We start from the raw sequence: 20189 nt of genomic DNA on the forward strand, positions 1-20189 counted from the left end.
CATGTTTTTATGACTATCAAACAATCTATTTATAAAATATACCTTTAAAATATTTACAATCATTAGAATTATTCAAATCTTATTTGTAGAACAAATTTAACTCATTTTACTTTTGACAACAAGGTCCCTTCTGAACAAAACACACCCTTTGTCAAAACTGATCTTTTTGCTGCAGCAGATTTATTTGAATTAAAAATGCCACAAACCCAAGTCAAACATGATGTTTTCCTTCGTTATGACTTTTGTGCACAATCATCATTTTTCTCCTTTTACTATCGAATATGAAAGTGACAACACTGGTGTATAATTGAATGTTCAAAACAAAACAATATGAGTTTTAAGCTTATTCTAATGATAAACCACCAAAAACTTTGGGCTGCACTGTGGTGTAGTGGTTAGCACTTACGCCTCACAGTGAGAAGGCCTTGGTGTGAATCTCAGCTGGGACCTCTCTATGTGGAGTTTGCATGTTCTCCCCAATCAATCTCCAGGCCCTCCAGCCTCCTCCCAAAATATGCATCAAAGGTTGATTGGTGACTTTAAATTTTCCCTAGGCGTGTGTGATTGTGTGGCCCTACGACAGGCTGGCGATCTGTCCAGAGTGTGCCCGGCTTTGCCCAACAGTAGCCCAGACGGGTTCCGAAAACCCTGTGACCCTGAAAGAGATGCAGCTGAGAGAATGGATAGATGAATGACAAAACTTAAAGAAATTAACTTCAAATCATTTGTTTATTAAAACTGTTGCAAGGAGCTGTGTGTGGCCTCAGGTTGGAAACCCCTGTACTGGCATGTGCCTGGACATGGAGGGGTTCTGTATACCAGATGAGCTAAATAATGTCTTTCTAAAGAAATCATTGTCTTGTTTAGGTTTAATTAGAAATCTCTTATTGTGTTATCCGTTATTATCACGTTAGCATGTCTCCTGATCACGGGAAAACATCCCAACATGATAATAAAGCAACAACACAACAACCCTGTGGGTGGTGAATAACATTTTAATTTCAGATCTTTTCTGATTAATGTCTTTGTTTTCAAATCCTCTTGTCCAATTTATTTTCATGCTCCTTTTTACATTTCCATGTACTTTCCAGAAATCTTTGATGTTCAATATACAGACCAGTTGAAACTTCTGATCATCCTCCAACAGTATAACCTTATATTTATCATGATTACTCAGTTTGCCCAACCAATCTAAAACTCCAATTGGGGTCTCCAAATTTAATCTGCGTTATGAATTTAAGATGATTAAATTTCAAACATGATGATGATCAAATATTTTGTTTATTTGATTTCAATTAGAAAAAACTGTTGCAAACAAATCCAGACGTCTTTGCTGAACAATAAAGTTATATTTTTGCATGCTTACTATTTAGCAATATGAAAGGCCACCTTCAGATGCCCATGGACTTCCAAGGTCCACTGCACAAATCAGTCTTTGCGCCGACCAGTCCATTCATATACACAGATGTGCGTCCCTCCGCTCTCTGTGTGGTCCTGTGTTTCAATAAAAAGAAAGAAGAAACTGTAAAAAGATCTGACATCTCCGATGCTCCTCTTTCACAAAGCTAGTATCTATTGATTCAGGACTCTGAGGTCCAATTTAGATAAGAAAGTAGCTTTCCTCTTTTCTCTGAAAAATCTCGGTCTATATGATCCTGATTCCAGCTTTGTGCGGACAATCCTCTGGACTTTTTGTGCTTTTTTTTCCCCATTGTGTGTGTCTCTAATCAAACATAGAAAATACCTTTGGAAGGAGTCTGTCTTATTTCTTTCTGTAATTTGTAACTCTTTCAGGCCTGATGTGACCCGACTCGTTCTACCACCCAGTGAATTTCAGTGTTCCTTTTCTCTGCCTCACCTAAAGATTTTCTCTTTTCCTACCTCTTCTCTATCCCTTGCTTACAAAGGAAACAGAATGCTGGTTCTGGAGATGCATTCAATGAGGTGATAGGAATTTTAATGACCAACCTTGTGCTGTTTTTTTCTTCTCCCACCATTTTGGCACTGAAGTAATGATCAACCAGGCTTTTCCATCTGTCTCCCACTGGTTTTGCTCAGGGAAAAAGATGGTGGACATATTTAGGTCCATCACACCCCCTTCCCCCCTGTCTCATAAAAACAAAACAAAGAAACAAAAAAAAAAAACAAAAAAAGGAAAAGTTGATTAAAGTAAAAAAAAAGCTTTTTGATGTTTCTGCCCACTCTTGCTGTTACATTTAATCCATCCGGATGGCTGAAAAAGGCAAAAATTATGAGCATATATTCAGTATTTATACACTGACATGCAGAATCTGTGCACACAATGAAACCAAGGTGACAGGCTGTCACATTCCTCAAACCAGACATTACCTGTAATGACTAAGAAAGAGACATTTGTCACGACCAATCAGAGGAACCAGCAGAGTTTGTTATTGGAGCCCTGATTTTGGAGCAGGGGTGCTTAAACACTCAGCGGTAGGTAAGTCTGACAAAGTCCTGGGTTATGTATTTGTCTCATTGCAAGTGTGTGGCACACTCTATTCCTATCAGGCTTCTCCCTCTTTTTGAAGCAGAACAGATTCTCTGGAAAAGCTCATGCAGGAGAGCAGAACCCCTCCTTTCCACCCCCCACCCAGACATGCAGACACTTCCACATTTATTCCAACGTGGCAGACCCCCCCTCCACCACTTCTTCTCTCTTGAAATTGTGGTCAGTGTATAATAAAAAAAAAAAAAATCTCTTTTATCTTGTGATTTTTATTTCCACTTTGTGAAAAATAACTGGAGGCCCTGTGTCCCTCAGTGCAGCCACAAAGCTCACCAGGCCAGAGCGAAGCTGAGTCCGGGGGCAAACAGCGGCTGGCTGGGAATGTGGGGAGACAGGACAGTGCCTGGTGTCAAGGGCTGCAGGGTTTTGCTAGCTGACCGAATTTATGTGAAAAGACATCCCTCAAATTGTAAATAAACAATAAAAAAAGAAGCAAAAAATGATCTGCTTTATTGGATCATGAGGTGGCTATAATCTGATAAGAAATCCCTTTTCAAAATGGACTTAAGTCTATAAACGAAATTCTTCCCTTTAACCTTGCTACTACTTTGAATACAGTCTGGTTTAAAAAAAAATCAAGAAACACTTGCATTTTAAAAAGTATATACACATAGATGCATACAGTGGGTCACCAATTCTACATTTAAAAAAAATATTTTGTTCTGTAGTCTTCATCATAGGTAAATTTCAGCTGGGAGAGACTACATGTAAAAAATAATCCAGAATACCACATTTGGAAAGAATTTGTATGATGATGGAGAAAATAAGTATTTGGTCAATAATAAAAGTCCACCTCAATACTTTATGTAACCCTGGCAAAGGACCTTTGTTAAACCATGACAAAGGTCAAACGTTTCCTGTAGGTCTTGCTCTGTAGCTGCGATTTTGGTCCATTCTTTCATGCGGATCTTCTTGAGAGCTGTGATGGTTTGGGGCTCTCGCTGGAAACGCAGAGTTAGGTCACTCCAGAACCTTAAAATTCGCTTTTCATTGTATAATCCAGCCACATTTCATTCTCAATGCTCTCACCAATGGAATGAGGTTTTTGCCCAAGTTCTCACAATTCATTGCCCCATTTATCCTTTCTTTTACATGGATCAGTCGTTTTGTCCCCTTTGTAGTAAAGCAGCCCCAAAGCATGATGTTTCCATCACCATGCTTTACAGTGGCTATGGTGTTCTTGGTATAGAACTCAGAAGTCTTTCTCCTCCAAAGATTGAGGGTTTATACCAAAGAGTTCCATCTTGGTCTCATCGGACCACATGACATCCTCCCAGTCCTCCTCTGGATCATCCAGATGCTGTCTGGAAAACTTTAGACAGCTCTGGACATGTGCTGGTTTAAGCAGGGGAACCCATGGAGCACTGCAGGATTTTAAGGACAAAATAGTGTGTTACTAAAAGTAAACCCTTTTAGTAACACACTAGCGCTCTTGCCTCACAGCAAGAAGGCCCCTGGTTCAAGTCCCGGCTGGGGGACCTGAAACAGAACATCAATGGGGAACTCATAGACTCTTAACGACCCGAAACCATGTAGGCTAAGTTGACAATACCATCCAGTTTCCGGTCTGACTCCTCCCCCATGAGTGCATATATACCAGCTCTTTGTTAGCCAATTCAGAATTGACAATGCCTCTTGGATAAGATGTGAAACGTCTTCTAACTTTAAAAACGAAGTCCAGATGACAGGCCCTAAACCTACTATGATGGAATCAACCTGGATGAATGAGAGTCTTCATAGACAAGCTGCATATTGTGGATTGGCCCAGTCTTGCTCAGGTTTAAAATCTTGTCTAAGGAGACCCGTGTCCTTAGATCGCTCTTCAGTTTTGGCCATGGTGCATAGTTGCAGTCTGACTGAGAGTGTGGACAGGTGTTTTTTCATGGAGATGACTTGTTCAAATAACAGACAATAATATAGGTAACAAGTAGAGCTTAAAGCAACTTCTGAAAGAAGTAACAGATCTGTGAAGGCAGACTTCTTGCTTGTTTACAGGGACTTATATTCTGCACCATTACACAAATCAATTCTTTGAAAATACAATTTCATTTTATGGTTTTTTTGTTGAGTCTGACTCTCACAGCTGAAGTGTATCTACGATGAACATTTTAGATCCTAAGTGGGACAAAATGCAGAATTAGTCACCGACAAATACTTAATTGCCCCACTGTATGTGTTTTGGTTTATTTATTAATTTTTTTTTTTATAAAAAAAACAGGTTCCTGTTCTGCTCAATGGGAACTTGAGGTTGTTTAGTCAATGAGGTCCTAATACAAAGATGTAACTGTTGGTGCAAAACACAAACATACCTTCACCTTTCATTAGCATTTACTTTACTAAAGTAAAATGATTTTCTTTTAAGGGACTTTCATTTTGCAGAGTCTGACATGCATAAACTGGAGCAGGCCATCCCGCATGACTTAGAAAGACACATGTAGACCCTGACCCCAGGGCTGCATGTGTCTTTGAGCCTATTGTCTGACAGCTGACAGGCCACAAATGTCCCCAGTAGCTTTTTTTTTCCAGCTGACAACTTTATAAGGTTGCTTTGCATTGACTGCAGGGAACATTATTCTCAATGGCTGTGTGACTTTTTGTTAAAACTGAGGGTTGTACCATAGTGACAGAATGTCAGATTGTTCAGTTTTACCACATGACAAATGCCACAACCTGACACTCAGGAGTTTCTGACAATGACAAGTGAAGACAGCAAAGATCACAGATCCAGTTGTGTCACACTTCATGAGCCCAACTATAAAAGGCTGAAGCGTTCCTATCTTTCTTTGCCACACATTTGGTGCACAGATGAGCTCTGTTGTTTAACAAGTCTTTGGAAATCAAAAGACATTGCAAAGCCAAAAAGAAAAAAAAAAGGGAAAAATCTTTTTGAGGATGAGCAGTTTCAACGATTCTGCTTTTGTTTTTGGAACTTTCTGCTTAAACAAATGTCTTCTGTTGCCTTTTCTAGATAAACGCAAACTTAAAGTCTCAATCTGATCATCTTGTGAGCCATTTTAAAAGCATCCCCAGTTTTTTTTTTCTTTACAATGTTGCCGTTTTAGCCAAAATTAAAAAAAAGGAGATGTTTTTTATAAGACCTAGTTTCTGTACAGCACCAACAGTTCATTTGAAATTCCCCTCTGAGTTGTGGAAGGGGGAACAACCCCCCCCCCCCTTCACATCAACCATCTATTTACACATGGTCCCACTAGCTTACAGCCCCTTGCACCCCCAGGTTTACATTATGAGATTGCAATATTGGAGCTGTCCAGTCATGCAGTTTTGAGCCAGATGCCAGTTTGGATGAGGAAAACAAAGACTCAGACGAATCTATTTGTCTGCAACTGGATGCGTCTGAATGGAGCTGAGTAGAAAGCTTGTGGCCCACCCTGTTTTTTCCATATAAAAAATTCAAGCTTTTTCAAACTGCAGTTTTTGTCTGCTCCTGATTCAAATAAATTGAATAAAAAACACTCTGAAATGCAATTTTAAGCTTAATTTTCTTCATATACTGTATGTCCTTTATCATGAGGAAAATGCAAAAGGAAACATGTTAAAAACACCAAAAACATGATTTTCATCGGAGTGGGATCATTAAAATCTCGCATCGCAAACTTTTGCTAATACTTACACATTTTTTGAGCATTTTGCTAAGTCGTAGAGGCCTGTGTGGCACCACTTAGGGGAGTAATTAAATCCTCTGAAGCTGTAGTTTGGAACAAGTTGTGCAGCTGTCCAGCCTATAGTTACTGGGTTGTTTGCTTTTCTCAGGGAATTCATGTTTAGAGGAGAAAAAAATGGACAATAACAACTTACTAAAAGACACTGTGTGCTTCTGTTTGTTATGAATAAAACAAATGAGCTGCATGTGCTCTTCTGTGGATTTTTTTTTTTTTATGTTTAATTGTGTTTGTGGAACTGACACAGGAGGGCAGTCTTCCAACGCTTACCTTCTATTTGCTTTCTCAGGTACAGCTCCGAGCAAACTGAACAACTTTTTTGTCAAATAGTTTTGAGTTTCACTGTTAAAATCTGGTGATTCTGGTTTTTACTGCACTAAGGTTACATATATGTCTGTATTTATGTATATATATATATATATATATATATATATATATATATATATATACTTTTCGTTTAGGTATTATTTCCTTTCTTCTTCATTCGCCATCATCTCTTTCTTTCAAGAATGCTCTCAAGTGGTCGTCATAACTGAAAAATGTCTGGAGTCAATATTTATCCAGGCTGTGCATGAAGTTATCTCTCATTTCAATCCTTGCTGTTCCTTCAACAAACAACACGGAAGTCTGAGTTTCTAAACCTTATCGCTCTTTCCTCCCCCACTTTTCTGTTAGACTAATTATTCAGGTCATCCATCCTATTACCTGAGGTGTCTCGAAGAAATTCTTCATTAACTTTTCTCTATGAAACCCCCAATGGAGGCGTCCCAGAGTTAGGGGAGGGGGTGGGGTCCTGCAAAGGAAGTGGCAGCAAACCCTGGGAAGTGCTGTTGTTTTTGATGTGTTGTCGAAGTCCCACCAACCCCCCCCCCCCCCCCCCCATCTCCACCAGCAATCGGCAAACACTACCCCCCCCCCCCCCCCCAACTAGAGATCCTATTAATCATCCTGTCACTCCAGCAACATATGCATTTTCTTTCTTGTAGCGCACACACACGCACACACATACACTGTGCAGCTAAGCAGAGGAATAAATAATGCAGCTGTTTGCTGCCAGGCTGCAGGAATCTAAACGGAGGCTGCGAATAATCTTGATGGAGATAGAAAGTGTGCTGGAGAGCTGCTGGCTTTATTTGCTGTTTGCACTGGTGGTGCTGCAGTAGCTGAAACCTTTATTGGTCTTTGTTGGGTTGTAAGGAGTTTGGTGTTTTGTGGTTTGTTCCCTATGTGATGTCACGCTTATGGAGTCTGTGTGCAACTTGGACTAACTTAATTCCTTTTCATGATAGGAAAAGAAACTGTGAGGTAAACAAAATACCAGGAAAATATTTTCCTCTGAGCACCACACACAAAACTGAGTACTGGATGAGTTCACAGGAGTGTTTGTAAAAATTAAAAGGTAATCCTGTTTTGTTTTTTGTTTTTCATTCTAAAAGCCCCTGACAATAAAAGTAGAAGTAATTTATCAGTAACAGGAAAGCAGATCCAATTAGCCAGATAATTTTAGAATGAATCATGGTTTTTAGACCTAAACAAAAGTGCATAATTTTTTTTATCATAATAGAAATAAGATGTTGGAGAAACAGCTTATTTTTTAACATTGCTTATTAATTAAAGTTGACCCAGTGTACCGAATGACAGCAGTGTTTTTCTTCAGGGAAGTGTGGAGAAAACACTTTCATATAAACCTTTACACCAATAGTGTGTGTTATGGGGGCTGCATAGCTGGTCATAGTGATGTCACTAATTAATACTGTTTTAGAGCAGAAATCAAGGAAAAAAAATCTTTGAGTTCAAAGCTGGTGAGTTTGGCTGTTTAAATGTTTGTGCTCACCCCCTTTTTCATTTTAGACCATAAACAGGGATTCTGCTGTTCTAATAACTGTGTTTGAATTATTAAATAACGCTCTACAGATTATCAGTATAGCCTAAACAAGTATCAAAGATGTATTTAGAATATTTTTATTTAAATGTTTATTGCTCAAAACACAAATTTATGCTTTATTAAATCCCCATTTTTACACATAACATCCAACAAAGTAACAGATCATTTTACTGTGTCACCGAAGCCATTTTGACTGACTGAAATCCATAATGACATCTTTACAAGAAGCGAGAACCCAAAGCTCCGCTTAGAGCTTCGTGGGCTTCTGTTTCAAAGATGAGAACCAGAAATCCCAGAAGCTTCTGTTGGGCAAAAGGCTTCTGGGGGCTGGCGGGCAGCTCTCAGGAGTCCCAGCTCACTTCCATGCCAGGCTGGTGTGAAATAGACACTTGTGGGCTCAGCCTGTTCTGTCTGTCCACAGTTGTTAATGATAACATGCATCCAGCTCAGCACTTCATGCTGCCCACTTGAGCCTGCTGTATCCTGCCAAGCCGGAGTATCTCCTCAGTGCTAATGCATCAGCAGCCTGTTCGAACCCTCTCATCTTCCATCACTTTAAGGGTAAATTGTGTTTTTTTTTGTTCAATTTATGCTTAATTGTTATTAAAATTAAATATTTGTAAAAGTTGTTATAACAAATGAAATGTTACTTTTTCAATGTTTGACTTTGTTGGTTTTTGCCATTTTAGAAGAAAAAAAAAACATCTTTTTGTTTTGGTTTACTTGCTGACATAAATAAAGAAATAACTCTTGTAATAATTCTCTGCTGGTTGGAGGCCCTCATCATGACAGCAGCACGGATCACACTCCGCTCAGAATTAGTTGAAATCTGTGCTCTGAGTAAAAATATGACAGGCCACCCCCCTGCAACCCCCCTCCCCGCTGCAAATTTAAGATTAACATTGTGATTCCCTGTGTCCCAGCAGACAGCGTGATTGATTACATCATGTTAAGGTCATTTCGACATCGGGGTAATTTTCACTCGGGCCTCCCGGCGTTATGGCGGCGCGCATTTGTTTGGCGCGCTTGTCGGCTCCTCGCTCCTCTGATCTGCGGAGAAATGGATGGATGGCGACATTAACGAGCGATTAATTAAAAACAACAACCTTAATGTGATAGGAGGGAACGTGCGGGGGGGGGGGGTACTTTTTTGTGGTGGGTGCAACTAATTCTGAGAAACGCTTAATGAGGTAATTTTTTTAAGTCTTTGTTTACACTCTTTGACTTTCTAATATTTCGTTCGTTATTTCTTGTCTTTGGAAGAAATAAGAAAAAAGAACATCACGTTGTAATCGAACAAATTAGAAAATGATACATTCCTAAATGAAATTGTATTATAATATGGTTCATTTAAATTTGACTTGTTTTAAATGCATTAATATTTTTTAATAAAAAAGCACAAATGTCTTACCTTAATAAATATAATATACGTTCAATAGGCTAATATTATATCATTTTTTCTTGATTAAAAATATTAAAATATTTCAATATACCTTTTTTTTAAAACAATTGGTTTTTGAGATGTTTCCATGTGTTTCTGCAAACTTTCTGAGTCGGGCCCTCAGAGTTTGTGTCCGTGCCCTCTCACGTGTCTGATCATTCTGTTCCTGACAGCTCATGAACGAGGCTGCAGAAGGCCCAGAAAGAAATCCCTCGTAGATTTGTGGTCAGAATTCTCATTTCTCCAGGAAGCAAAGGGTCCTGAACCCAATTAATGAGGTACAGGTTCTGTGAGCTTCATCAGACTGAAGCAGGCATAGGCCTGCTGCACCACACCGAAACTTCAGGGAAAGGAAAGATTTTTGTGGTTTTGTTTAGAAAAATCGTGTTGTTATTGAGCATGTGTGCAAACGTGTTTGTCCTGTTTGAGGTGTTCCTGATGTGTGCGCGGTTCACCACGCCATCCTCCCGCATCACGCGCGCCCGCGCAAACACCTTGCCGCAGCTCGTTACCGTGTTTACTCTGCCATTACAGCAACTGGGCCAAAATTACACTTAGCAAATTTACAGTTGTTGAGGCGCCCACAAAAAAAGGCTCCACCACTGCGGCGTTTTTGATGTACGCCGACTTACCTTACCCCCCCCCCCCCCCCCATCCACACACACACACACACACACCGCACCCCACGGCCGCCCCATGAGGCGCTCCATTTCACATTTCTAATGTGCGCTGATTTTATCTGCGCGGACGTCTAATCCGCAGACCCCGAGCCTTTTCCACCGCGGATAAAGCTCCAGTTTCACAAGCCTGTGTTTGATACAGTGTGTGTGCCTGCGTGCGTGTGTGTGTGTGTGCGTGTGTGTGTGGTTGTTGTACAGTCCCATCAGTCGGCAGCATTGTAAACTCTCGCTTCACCCGACACATGCGCAGATATTTGCAGCGCACACGCGTAAACTTATGATTATATATTATATATTTAAGCAATTTATAAATTAATTATTCTATAGGTGTCATTAGATTAGTTGAATCCCAAAAATAAAAACTGTGGGAAATTGTTTGCCATGTATTTATTTATGTTTGTTCTTGACAGATTTTAATTTATTAAAAAGTTGGTTTTCAGTGTTTTACAGGAGTTTAGTCCTGTTTAATAATTTATTTTGTGTTTGATATTTTAATGTAAAACAGGGGGAGGTTGAAGCAGCACAAATGAGGCCGTTTCTGTTTTGAAACATTAAGGGACCAGATGGAAACATAAAGGAAAAATGGAACTGAAGTGACGCAAAGTCCAACATTCACTCAGACCGAAGATATTCCATTTATTATTATCATTATGAAGGTATTTGAGACTGAAACATCCACACTTAGTGCGGACAGGTCCACCACTTAAACAGAAATAAAATCTTCAGACGTTTAATTTTCAACATTCATTTACGGGGGAAATTTTCTATAGAGGCCAAAAGCCTTTAGATAATCCTGAATTATTTAATTGTTTGTTTTGTTGTCACTTTCAGTTGATACCAGCCTCATCTGCTTTTCCTTAGATCTAATTAGAACGACAAATGTGAGAAAGAGCCCGCACAGATGGCTGCGTCAGCGGCGCACCTCTCTTCCGGGCACGAGGTAGCGGCGCAGCCTTTGCGCACTCCTTCCAGACTGCAGGCCGGTGAGGGGAAAAAAATCAGTTATGCAAAAACTTTAGGTTTTCCCTTACAACGTTTCCACAAACCCTTATAAGGTTGACATTTAAATGGCGCAGAAAAGCAATCCTCAACGGGCAGCAGCACTTTTCTTTGCGGGCGTAATCGTACTTAATTGCTCTTTTTAAAAGGTGTTTCATGCGAAATCGTTTGTCCAAGCCAATGCTCTGTAGGAAATATTCACAAATATTCAAATATATATATATATATATATATATATATATATATATATATATATATATATATATATATATATATATATATATATATATATATATATATATATATATATATATATATATATATATATATATATATTCAAAAATATTCACAGACCGAAAGCTGTCCCGGCTGCTTAATGGAAGAAGAAGAAAAAAGTGTGAATCCTCTTTTCTTTTCCTTCACCGTTCCACAAACTGAAATGGACGAACCATCAGTAAGGGGGGGTCGATGAAGGCGATTGATTATTGATAACTGGTTGCCGTAGGCCTGTAAGTCCCTCAGTAACAGAACGGAATAAACAAAACCTTTATGCACCTTCAATTTTTCACCTGACCAGATTTATCCAGCCCATAATTATTCCATCGATTAGATTCTTTAATGTTTTTATAGTGCGCGGAATGCAAGGCCTTACACCTTGTAACGTTTTTTTTTTTTTTTTGGGGGGGGGGGGTGTTGGGAGATTCTTTATTTGATAATAATTAATGCATGTGTTTCATTTAATAAAGAAACGTCAGTCACATCCCATCATTGGGGAAGGAGGAAGAAAGCGCTCCTGCAGGCTGAGATTTCTGCTCTGTGTCATGCGGGTGAAACAAACTGCGTCACCTCATCACGCCAGAGCAAATGCACGGGAATCCGAGCTAATTACTGCTGATCATTATTGATTAATGGTCGCTCTGTTTGCTTCACTTCAGCTCACGGTAACATGTCAAAGCCGTTTCCCTCCAGTATGCCTTCCTTCACTTCACATGCGCATCAGGAAGAAGCAACCCAGAAACTGTCATTTCAGATTATTATTAAACTTAATAATAATAATAATAATAATAATAATAATAATAATAATAATAATAATAATAATAATAGGTGGATTTTAAGTCTAGGAGTGCGCTGTGATGAGCGTCCAAGCAGCTGGTCCCCGCTGCTCTCCCAGCAGACTGCCGTTGCTCCATCACCACTGATCTTTAATAGGGCTCCAACATAGAGGCTCCTTTATTCAGTCGAACGAGACGGAAACCATTCCCATATGACATGAAGGCTGAAGGGCCAGACACCACATGAAAATAACGAGCAGCCTGCCACCAGCAGGAAAAACTGGACTCTATCACTCCTTGAAAATGTTTCATTCTAATGAACTATTTGTTTCCTGTTGTGACTCCAGAACCACCAGAATCAATAAGATTTATTTTTCACAAACATTTTTTAATAATAATAATTAATAATAATACTAATAATGATAATAATAATGATAATAGTAATAAGGATAATAATAATAATGATAATAATAATAATAATAATAATAATAATAATAATAATGCTGTCCAATTCATTTCTGATTGAAATCAACATTTCGTTCACAGCAATCTGAAGTACCTTGCTGTCCTCCCGGCTGGATGCAGCAGATGGATGCACGTGGATCAGGTGTTCTCCCCTTTCCTGCAGGACACAAACAGGTGCGAGATCAAAGTCAAAAGTTGCTTGTTTTCTGCCTCCTGTCCACCGCCGTCCAGGCAACGTGCGCACGGAGTTGCTGACCGTGAGCGCAAACACTCCTGCAAGAAAATAACTGCAGCAGATGAAAAACCTTACAAATGTGGAGGGTGGGGGGTGAGGGGCAAAAAAAACACACAAAAAAAAACCCACTGGACTCCTTGCCGGTGTAGCCTGCGTCAAACAGCTGCTGGCTCCTGCTTGTCCTGAGGGCAACAGGGTTCTCACACACACACATTGTATGCACATACACACACCCGCGCGCGACCAAATCATTGCCTGTTAAGTTGTTTCGACAATCGACCTATTTTCGCCCCCAAGCGTATTAATGAAGTTAAAAATAACCTCTGCAACTCGAGCGCGTTTTGGCACAGAAGTGCACGAAGACACGAGCTGCTGCGTCACAGCAACCTTCCACAAAATCTGCAAATATAATAATGAAAAATAATAATTAAAACATCAGCAAAAGTGATTTTATGCTATAGAATGCAAATGCAGCAATCAAAATCATCCGATTTTCCTGCGTGACGATACAGTGCGACCTTGACCCCGGCACCATACCTCCCCGTGTCCACTGTTGTGTTGACGAACACCGAGCAGCCGCTGTTTAAAGGGGTAAAAATCCAAGAAGACGCTGGCTGGAGCTGAATGGGGCGGGTTGGGGGAGGAGGTGGGGGTGAGAAGGGGGACCAAAGTGAGGGGATGGCATGCGGGGGGAGAGGTGGGATGAAGAGAGAGCAGGAGAAGGAGGAGGAGGAAGAGGAGGAGGGGAAGAGATAAGTGATCTAAAGGGGAGACGATAGGACAAAAAAAGTGATGATGATGAATACATTGGAAAGTTTTTTGGCCCCGGCGAGGGTGTCAGATTGAATGGCCTGTGCGCATGTGCGAAGGTGTCCAAACTGACAATGCTGGTGAGATGAAGATAGTGTTGTTGCTGCTTCTGGGCTCACGGAGGACGACGAGAGGAATCTACAAGCCGACAAGATGAGATCCAAGGCGAGGGCGAGAAAACTGGCCAAAAGTAGGTCTTCTCTTCCCTCTTCTTACCGCGTTGTGCTGCCGGCTTCAAACTCCCGGCTTTGTAGATGTCCACCGTGTCCTTGTCATTTAGCCAGAAGAGAGTGTGAAGCGACTCTTTGTCCACAGAAAACTTTTCTGTAAAAGTGTCCCGCTCCGGCTGCTCCGGCTGCTCCGGCTCTCCGCCTCGCGTCCCTGCGCGCACGCGGCGCTCTTTTCTGCTCTCCTTCCAGCGCCTCAAAGTTTCTCGTGTGATGAAAACGCAGCTGGTGCTTTACTTGCTCTCTCCTTAAAAAAAAAAAGAACTGAGATAAACAACGGCGTCCAAATCTCAGCTCGATCTTTTTTGTTTCCTTTCAGTCGTCGGCAGAATCAGAAGCGCAAATTTCCGTCCAGACAGTTGTCGAAAGGAATACTAACTTTCTTTTACTTTTTTATTTTTTCCTCTATAGAATTCTTTCGTGTCTTGTGAAATAATATTCCAGGCTTTTGAAATAGTGGGCGCTGTGGCACCGCACTGTGAGCTGCTGCCTTGCTGGCCGCACTCTTTCTCTCCAGGCTGCAGACGGACACACCGAGATGTGAACTTGGAAAGAGCGCAACGGTTCAATTTCCAATTTTGAAGTTGGTTCAGCTGAAGTCGCCAGAGCTCGTGCGTTTTTGTCGCAGGGCCTCCGGATTGCTGCGGCCGATTCCTCCTCCAGGGAATGCCAATCAATAACGTGTCTCCAAAGCGCCCATGTTGCTGCTGCTGCTGCGTCTAGGTGGACTGCTGCTGGCGTCACTCGGAAAATTCATGCGTTAACTTATGCGTTTGTTGTTTGACATTTGTTTATTGTTGGTGCATTGATTAAGGATCCGAGCTTGTTTGTGTTCTTGCATTTGTTTGAAAGGCCTCTAATGTGGGTCAGGCTGCATTTATGCCCAGTATGCTGAACAAAATAACGACCTGTTGAGGCCTGTTGATTATATGTTTTTCTTAATGCAGCAGCTTGGACGTTTTTATCCTTTATTTTTGGGCTTATTTCTACCAATACTTTACATTATAGAACAAACATTTCTAAACATGTTTACCATAATCCTGATGAGGAAGTTTCAGGTTGTCTAAACATACATTTCTTGTTGCTTGTTGCGCATAATTGATTTTTTCAGAAACGGCACGCTTTATGGAAGCAAACTAAGTAGCAAACGGTTAGTCTCTCAACAAGAAATGTTATTAAAAAAAAAACAACTACAATTTAGAGCTAAAATTGAACAATAAGTAAAATTCTCACAAAATAACGTGATGTATTTTTTAAAATTCATAAAACAGTTTCCTTAATGTTATTATTTTAACCGACATTTCAGACATTTTGTTCAGATAAATTACCTATAAATGTGCGACAAAAATCTAAATACAATATTTTTAATTGTTTGCATTTCGTTTATTAACAATAATTGGTTATTTGACTTTGCGTATTTCCTAATGAATGGTCAGGGGTCAAGCTGCCATGCAGGTCTGAGACAGAGGGGGGGGGAGGGGGGGGCGGAAAAAGCAGAATTTTAGTTGAGCTGCTTTGTGAAACAACTTGAACACATCGAGGATCCCGCTCACTGCAAGTAATTGCACTTGATCTCCAAACAGCCTCAACAGGCTGTTGATCCTGGCGCTAATGAACACAAATACCTGGCTTTGCAGCCTCAGTGTCGCTGTACCGGAAACCTCCGCCGGCAGAGTCCACAGGCCTCAGACCTGCTCTGCCGCGGTGCAGCCACGAAAAGTGGAGCCCACATGCGGCAGGGAAAATGTCCAGGCCCAGGCAGTCAAGTCACGCAAACCCACAGCTTTTGACAATGACGCGTGGGAGTGTAGTTCTCCCCTTCCCCCCCCCCCCCTTGCCATGGCTGTAAAACATTCGGCCCTGCAACAGGCCCTCAGCAAAAGTTCACCAGCTGAAATATCATTTTATTTTCAGTCCTGGCTTGGATTGTCTTCTTCTATTAGACTGCGCAGTCTGGCCAGCAGTGGGAACGCACGAATCCATTTTTTTGCTGAGAAACTAATGAGTTGTTGTGCAAGCTGTAGTATTTTTATATTTTGTATTTTTTGCTATATGTAACCATGTGCTTTAAAGTAGGATCGAGTTATTGCAGGTGTTTGCATCGTTTTTACTCTGCATTTTTCTAAACTTCACAGAGCACGAGTTTATGTCCGTTTTACGCACTGTTTTGGATTTAAACTATGCCAACAAATTATATATTTTAATTTAGAAAATAAAATCCAGACTGAACCAATTACAACACATATTAATAAAAAATAGTAGTAGTTTGACTTTGCCTCAGGCCATCTTAAAATAAAATGAATTCTGACAGTTTTGCCGTCAATTCTGGTTATTTCAGTGGTTTACATTTTTTAAACCTGCTATTGCGTGCAGACATGTTTGTCTTTGAGTGTGTGCGCCTCTGCGGCCTGACTGCGTCAACACCTCAGCCACTATACTTTTATCATTGATATTTGTCATTTTCGTGGCATTTTTCTAAAACCATTTGCTGCGTTGCATCAATGAATGCTACCGATTGAGTGCCTGTGCGCGCTCATTTTCCCTGGTATAGTGCACGTGTGCATAAACAGCTGCACACACAAACGCGCAGCCGCGCTCACCCGCGCGCTCACGCATTGACCTTCTTACAGATATCCACAGAAATAGTCATTAACCCCAAGCGTTAAACTATTACATTTTTTGATTGCAGAGGATAAATCTACGATGGTACCGCTCCAAACACACACATGTATGATCCTTTTTTGGTGATCACGCAAGAAGAAAAATCACACAGCTGCATAATAAATGCACTTTTTTTTATGTTTGTGTCTTCTTTGTCTTTGACCTATTTACTACAAAACATATTTGAGTTATTACATTTTGGGAGGTACAATCTTCATCATGCACTTGGTCTTAACAGATTCAGATGTTCTGAAGGCACTTATGAAACCAAACCAAAAACTCTTTCCAACTAACGGTTGACATTATGTTTAACTTGTGCCTGAACGTCCAGGGTCTCAGTGCAATGCCGCCATGCAGCTGTTGTGCATGTCACTCTGTTCTGTTGCACATTTACAGACTAGAGACCGGACCTTTAAACCATCATGTAGAGAACATGTTATGGTTGTTGATTTGGACCTTTATTTTGAAGTCAGTGTCAGCAACCTTCCTTACATGTTTGATTTTATTTAAAGACAGAATATTGCAACATTTTCATGGATAAAAACAATGAACTGTTGTGGTTTTGCAGGGCTGCTTTTACATAGTGTAAACATTTATGCTGCATTTTGATTAAGGGATCAGCAGTTTTGAAAATGACTTCACTAAACCAGCAAGATCCATGAATCCTTGCAACCTTCAACGTCATTTTTTATTGACTGTTTCCAACCTCTCCTTTTTCATTTATGGAAATAATTTCTATCATCTCATTCTAAGGGTTGCTCAGTCTGGATGCATTGCAAAACATGGTTTTGATGCAGAAAAACTAGATTTTAATGGTTTGAAAGATGGAAGTATTTAAAATGTTTTCTTTTTCGTCTTTTTTTCTTTTTAGTGTAAATTTAATTTGGCAAACCATGAAGGCTTGTCAGGCATCAAATCTTTATCCTGATGTTGCTTTGTCTATTTTCATATTTAAATATGTGGTTCTGTTTTCTAAATGCTTTTATTGGACATGGATTTATTGCACACGCTGTCTTCTAGTGCTTTAGATCTGAAAAATGCATATTTGTAGTTTCCGATCAGCCAAGAGTTACACCTTAGGTTCATTAGTGATGATACTAAATGGCATGGGTTGTTGGAAATGTTAAACATAGGTTTTTTATCAAGATTTTATGACTGATTTATAATCAGTACAGCCTCACTCATTAATTTGCATAACTTAATAAGTTAAAAGTTTAGCAGTGACTTCCCCACTAAGGAAAGAGAAGAGGAGTTTTCATTATTTTGAATATGAAGTTGGTTTGCGTTGTTCGAAAATAGTTCGTGTTTCATCTTCTCCTAATCTTCTATATTGGCAAAGATCAGAAAAATCAAGAAATTGAACTGCCTGAAAGATAAAACTATCCAAGGCATTTAAGTTTTATTGTGAAAACCATTTTTTAAAGAATTGGATAACTGCTCGTAATGTTTACATTTCTGTCTTTTCTGCCTGTTTTGTCCTGCTAAACCTGTACAGAGAAAGAGTTTTCTTTTTTTAATATTAGGTTACATCTGCAATCATGTTGCTGATCTCTTGACCACATTACATCTAAAAAAGAAACACATCTTTAAATCTAAGCTGTACATTTGCAATAAAACTAATCATGGAGAGTTATGCTGTGTGAACTTTTGCTGCAGTTTGGAGACGTCAGCATTTTGTTTTATCCCAAAGGTGTTTTTCCTCAACTCAAACGTACTGATTATCATGTTATGCAACAATGCCAACACCTGTCACCTTTGTCAAGCCGTTAAATAGATGCCACTGCTATGGCGAACACATATGTTGTGTTAGCCTTGATTTAATAAAATACAATCATAATTTAAGATTGTTTTGTCTTACTTCATTGGGTACAAAAGAGTAATTATATATATATATATATATATATATATATATATATATATATATATATATATATATATATATATATATATATATATATATATATATATATATATATATATATACACATTTTTTTTTTGGTCTGCAGTGTAAGCAGAAATGAGTCCAGTTGTAGGTTTGGTGGCATTATGAAGTCAAACTGACCCGTCAGTGTTGATTGACTCTCGCTCAAGGCTCGAAAGCACTCGACTGGTTTCTCCCAGCTCCTCGTTTTGCAGTGAAACACACACAAACTGAAATGCACACTTACCTACACACACACAAAAGTAAGACAGATGGACGCTACACGGACACACATTTGAACACACCTCAGTGGTGACAGATTTTTTGTGCATTGGTATGAATTAACCCCAATCAATCACAGACTCCAAAGGTTGAGTGTAAATGTCATCCAAACAGCAGGAGCTGGCACTGCTGGCTGGCTAAATGTGTGTGAGAGTGTGTGAATTGGTGTGTGCAGCCTTTTGTACAGTTGTTGGAGGTCCTGTCGCCGTTGTGAGCTTTGACCTTGGCCAAGTCTGGCACAGCGATGGGTGGGCACCTGGACACACGCAGGCACTCTCACACCGACACACAAATGCTTCACCCCCATGTTTCCTGCCGGGTCTCATGCTGGCTTTGTCAAATTTTGAGTTGACATACAAATACCATCGCATTAAGCTCTTGCACATGGCTCCAAATCCCATTCATTCCACTGATACACTGACCTCACATTATCCAGTTGGCAAAAATGGCTCTTTCCTGCTTTGCACTGTGACCTCATCTGCCATGTTTGAAAAACAAGCCCCCAATCACTTGTTGGTGCAGACTTTGACATGGCTGGGAGACTTCCAGATATATATGGCTAATGTTTTTCTTTTGTGGCAGCCCCCTGGTTTTTGTCTTGTTCTTATAGTCTGTGGGGATTTGATAAAAATAGACTCAAACTAAACAAAATAGAAACAAAACCACAAAAATGTGAGTTGCTTTGAGAGGAGTGAAGCTTAAAGAAGTGATTTATTAATGCCTAAATTCACCCAAAACTAAGTCCTGTCTCCAGGTCTTAGAGCTAAAACCATGAAGAATAGTTTATGAGTTGCTCCAGAGGACACATCTCATGTTTACCTCTGAGGATGCTGATTAACAGTAAATTATCTCTATGTGTGACTGCTGTGAATGTGCACCTCCTGCTGTTAGGCAGCCTGTTTTGTTTGCAAAACAAGGTGGCAAATGTGCCCAGGCTCTAATTAGAATGTTTTAGCTGCACTCATGACCCTCACCCTCCACCCCCCAAACCCCACAATGCGATATCCCAGGCAATGCTCAACATTGTGACTAGTCTTATCTGGGTCTAATCCTGATTTCTTTGTTATTAACCCCTATCCCACCCCACTTTCCTACCTCTAATACGCTTTGTTGGTTGAGTCCTGAGCTTGTTGTCCTTGTTGTTGTTTTTTTGGCTTACTGTGTTCTCTAACTCACGTGTACCATGCCATAATGAGCACAAAATAAAACAGAGATCAAGATTTTGCATCAACCCCTTCTTAGACAAAAATCTGGGCACAATATGGAACTGGGAAACAAGAGTTATTTATACTTTTAGATGGACATGTTCCTGAATTTACTTTAT

General features: G+C 40.0%; 1 protein-coding gene and 1 long non-coding RNA gene across 15 annotated transcripts in view; one reads left to right on the plus strand and one right to left on the minus strand.

The window, feature by feature from the left end:
• Positions 1–267: 267 nt before the first annotated feature.
• Positions 268–14189, minus strand: LOC105354344 (uncharacterized). Its single transcript, XR_002873517.2, has 5 exons — positions 13991–14189; positions 12824–12886; positions 1969–2105; positions 1367–1494; positions 268–671 (listed from the first exon to the last, which is right to left on the minus strand). It is a non-coding gene; the product is annotated as an uncharacterized LOC105354344 (long non-coding RNA).
• Positions 13663–20189, plus strand: part of prdm16 (PR domain containing 16) — a 168435-nt gene continuing 161908 nt past the window's right edge. For 11 of the 14 annotated variants that reach the window (XM_023956497.2, XM_078949492.1, XM_078949493.1 and 8 more), the window contains exon 1: positions 13708–13964. In XM_023956497.2, the coding sequence (XP_023812265.1) occupies positions 13928–13964 (37 nt within the window). In that variant the 5' untranslated portion in view covers positions 13708–13927. Of the gene's footprint in view, positions 13965–20189 lie in introns of all 14 variants that reach the window. The other 3 variants (XM_078949494.1, XM_078949495.1, XM_023956496.2) reach the window with 1 other exon arrangement.

This window comes from Oryzias latipes, chromosome 7 (assembly GCF_053564925.1).
Source record: "Oryzias latipes strain Hd-rR chromosome 7, Olatipes_Hd-rR_3.1".
Taxonomy (NCBI): domain Eukaryota; kingdom Metazoa; phylum Chordata; class Actinopteri; order Beloniformes; family Adrianichthyidae; genus Oryzias; species Oryzias latipes.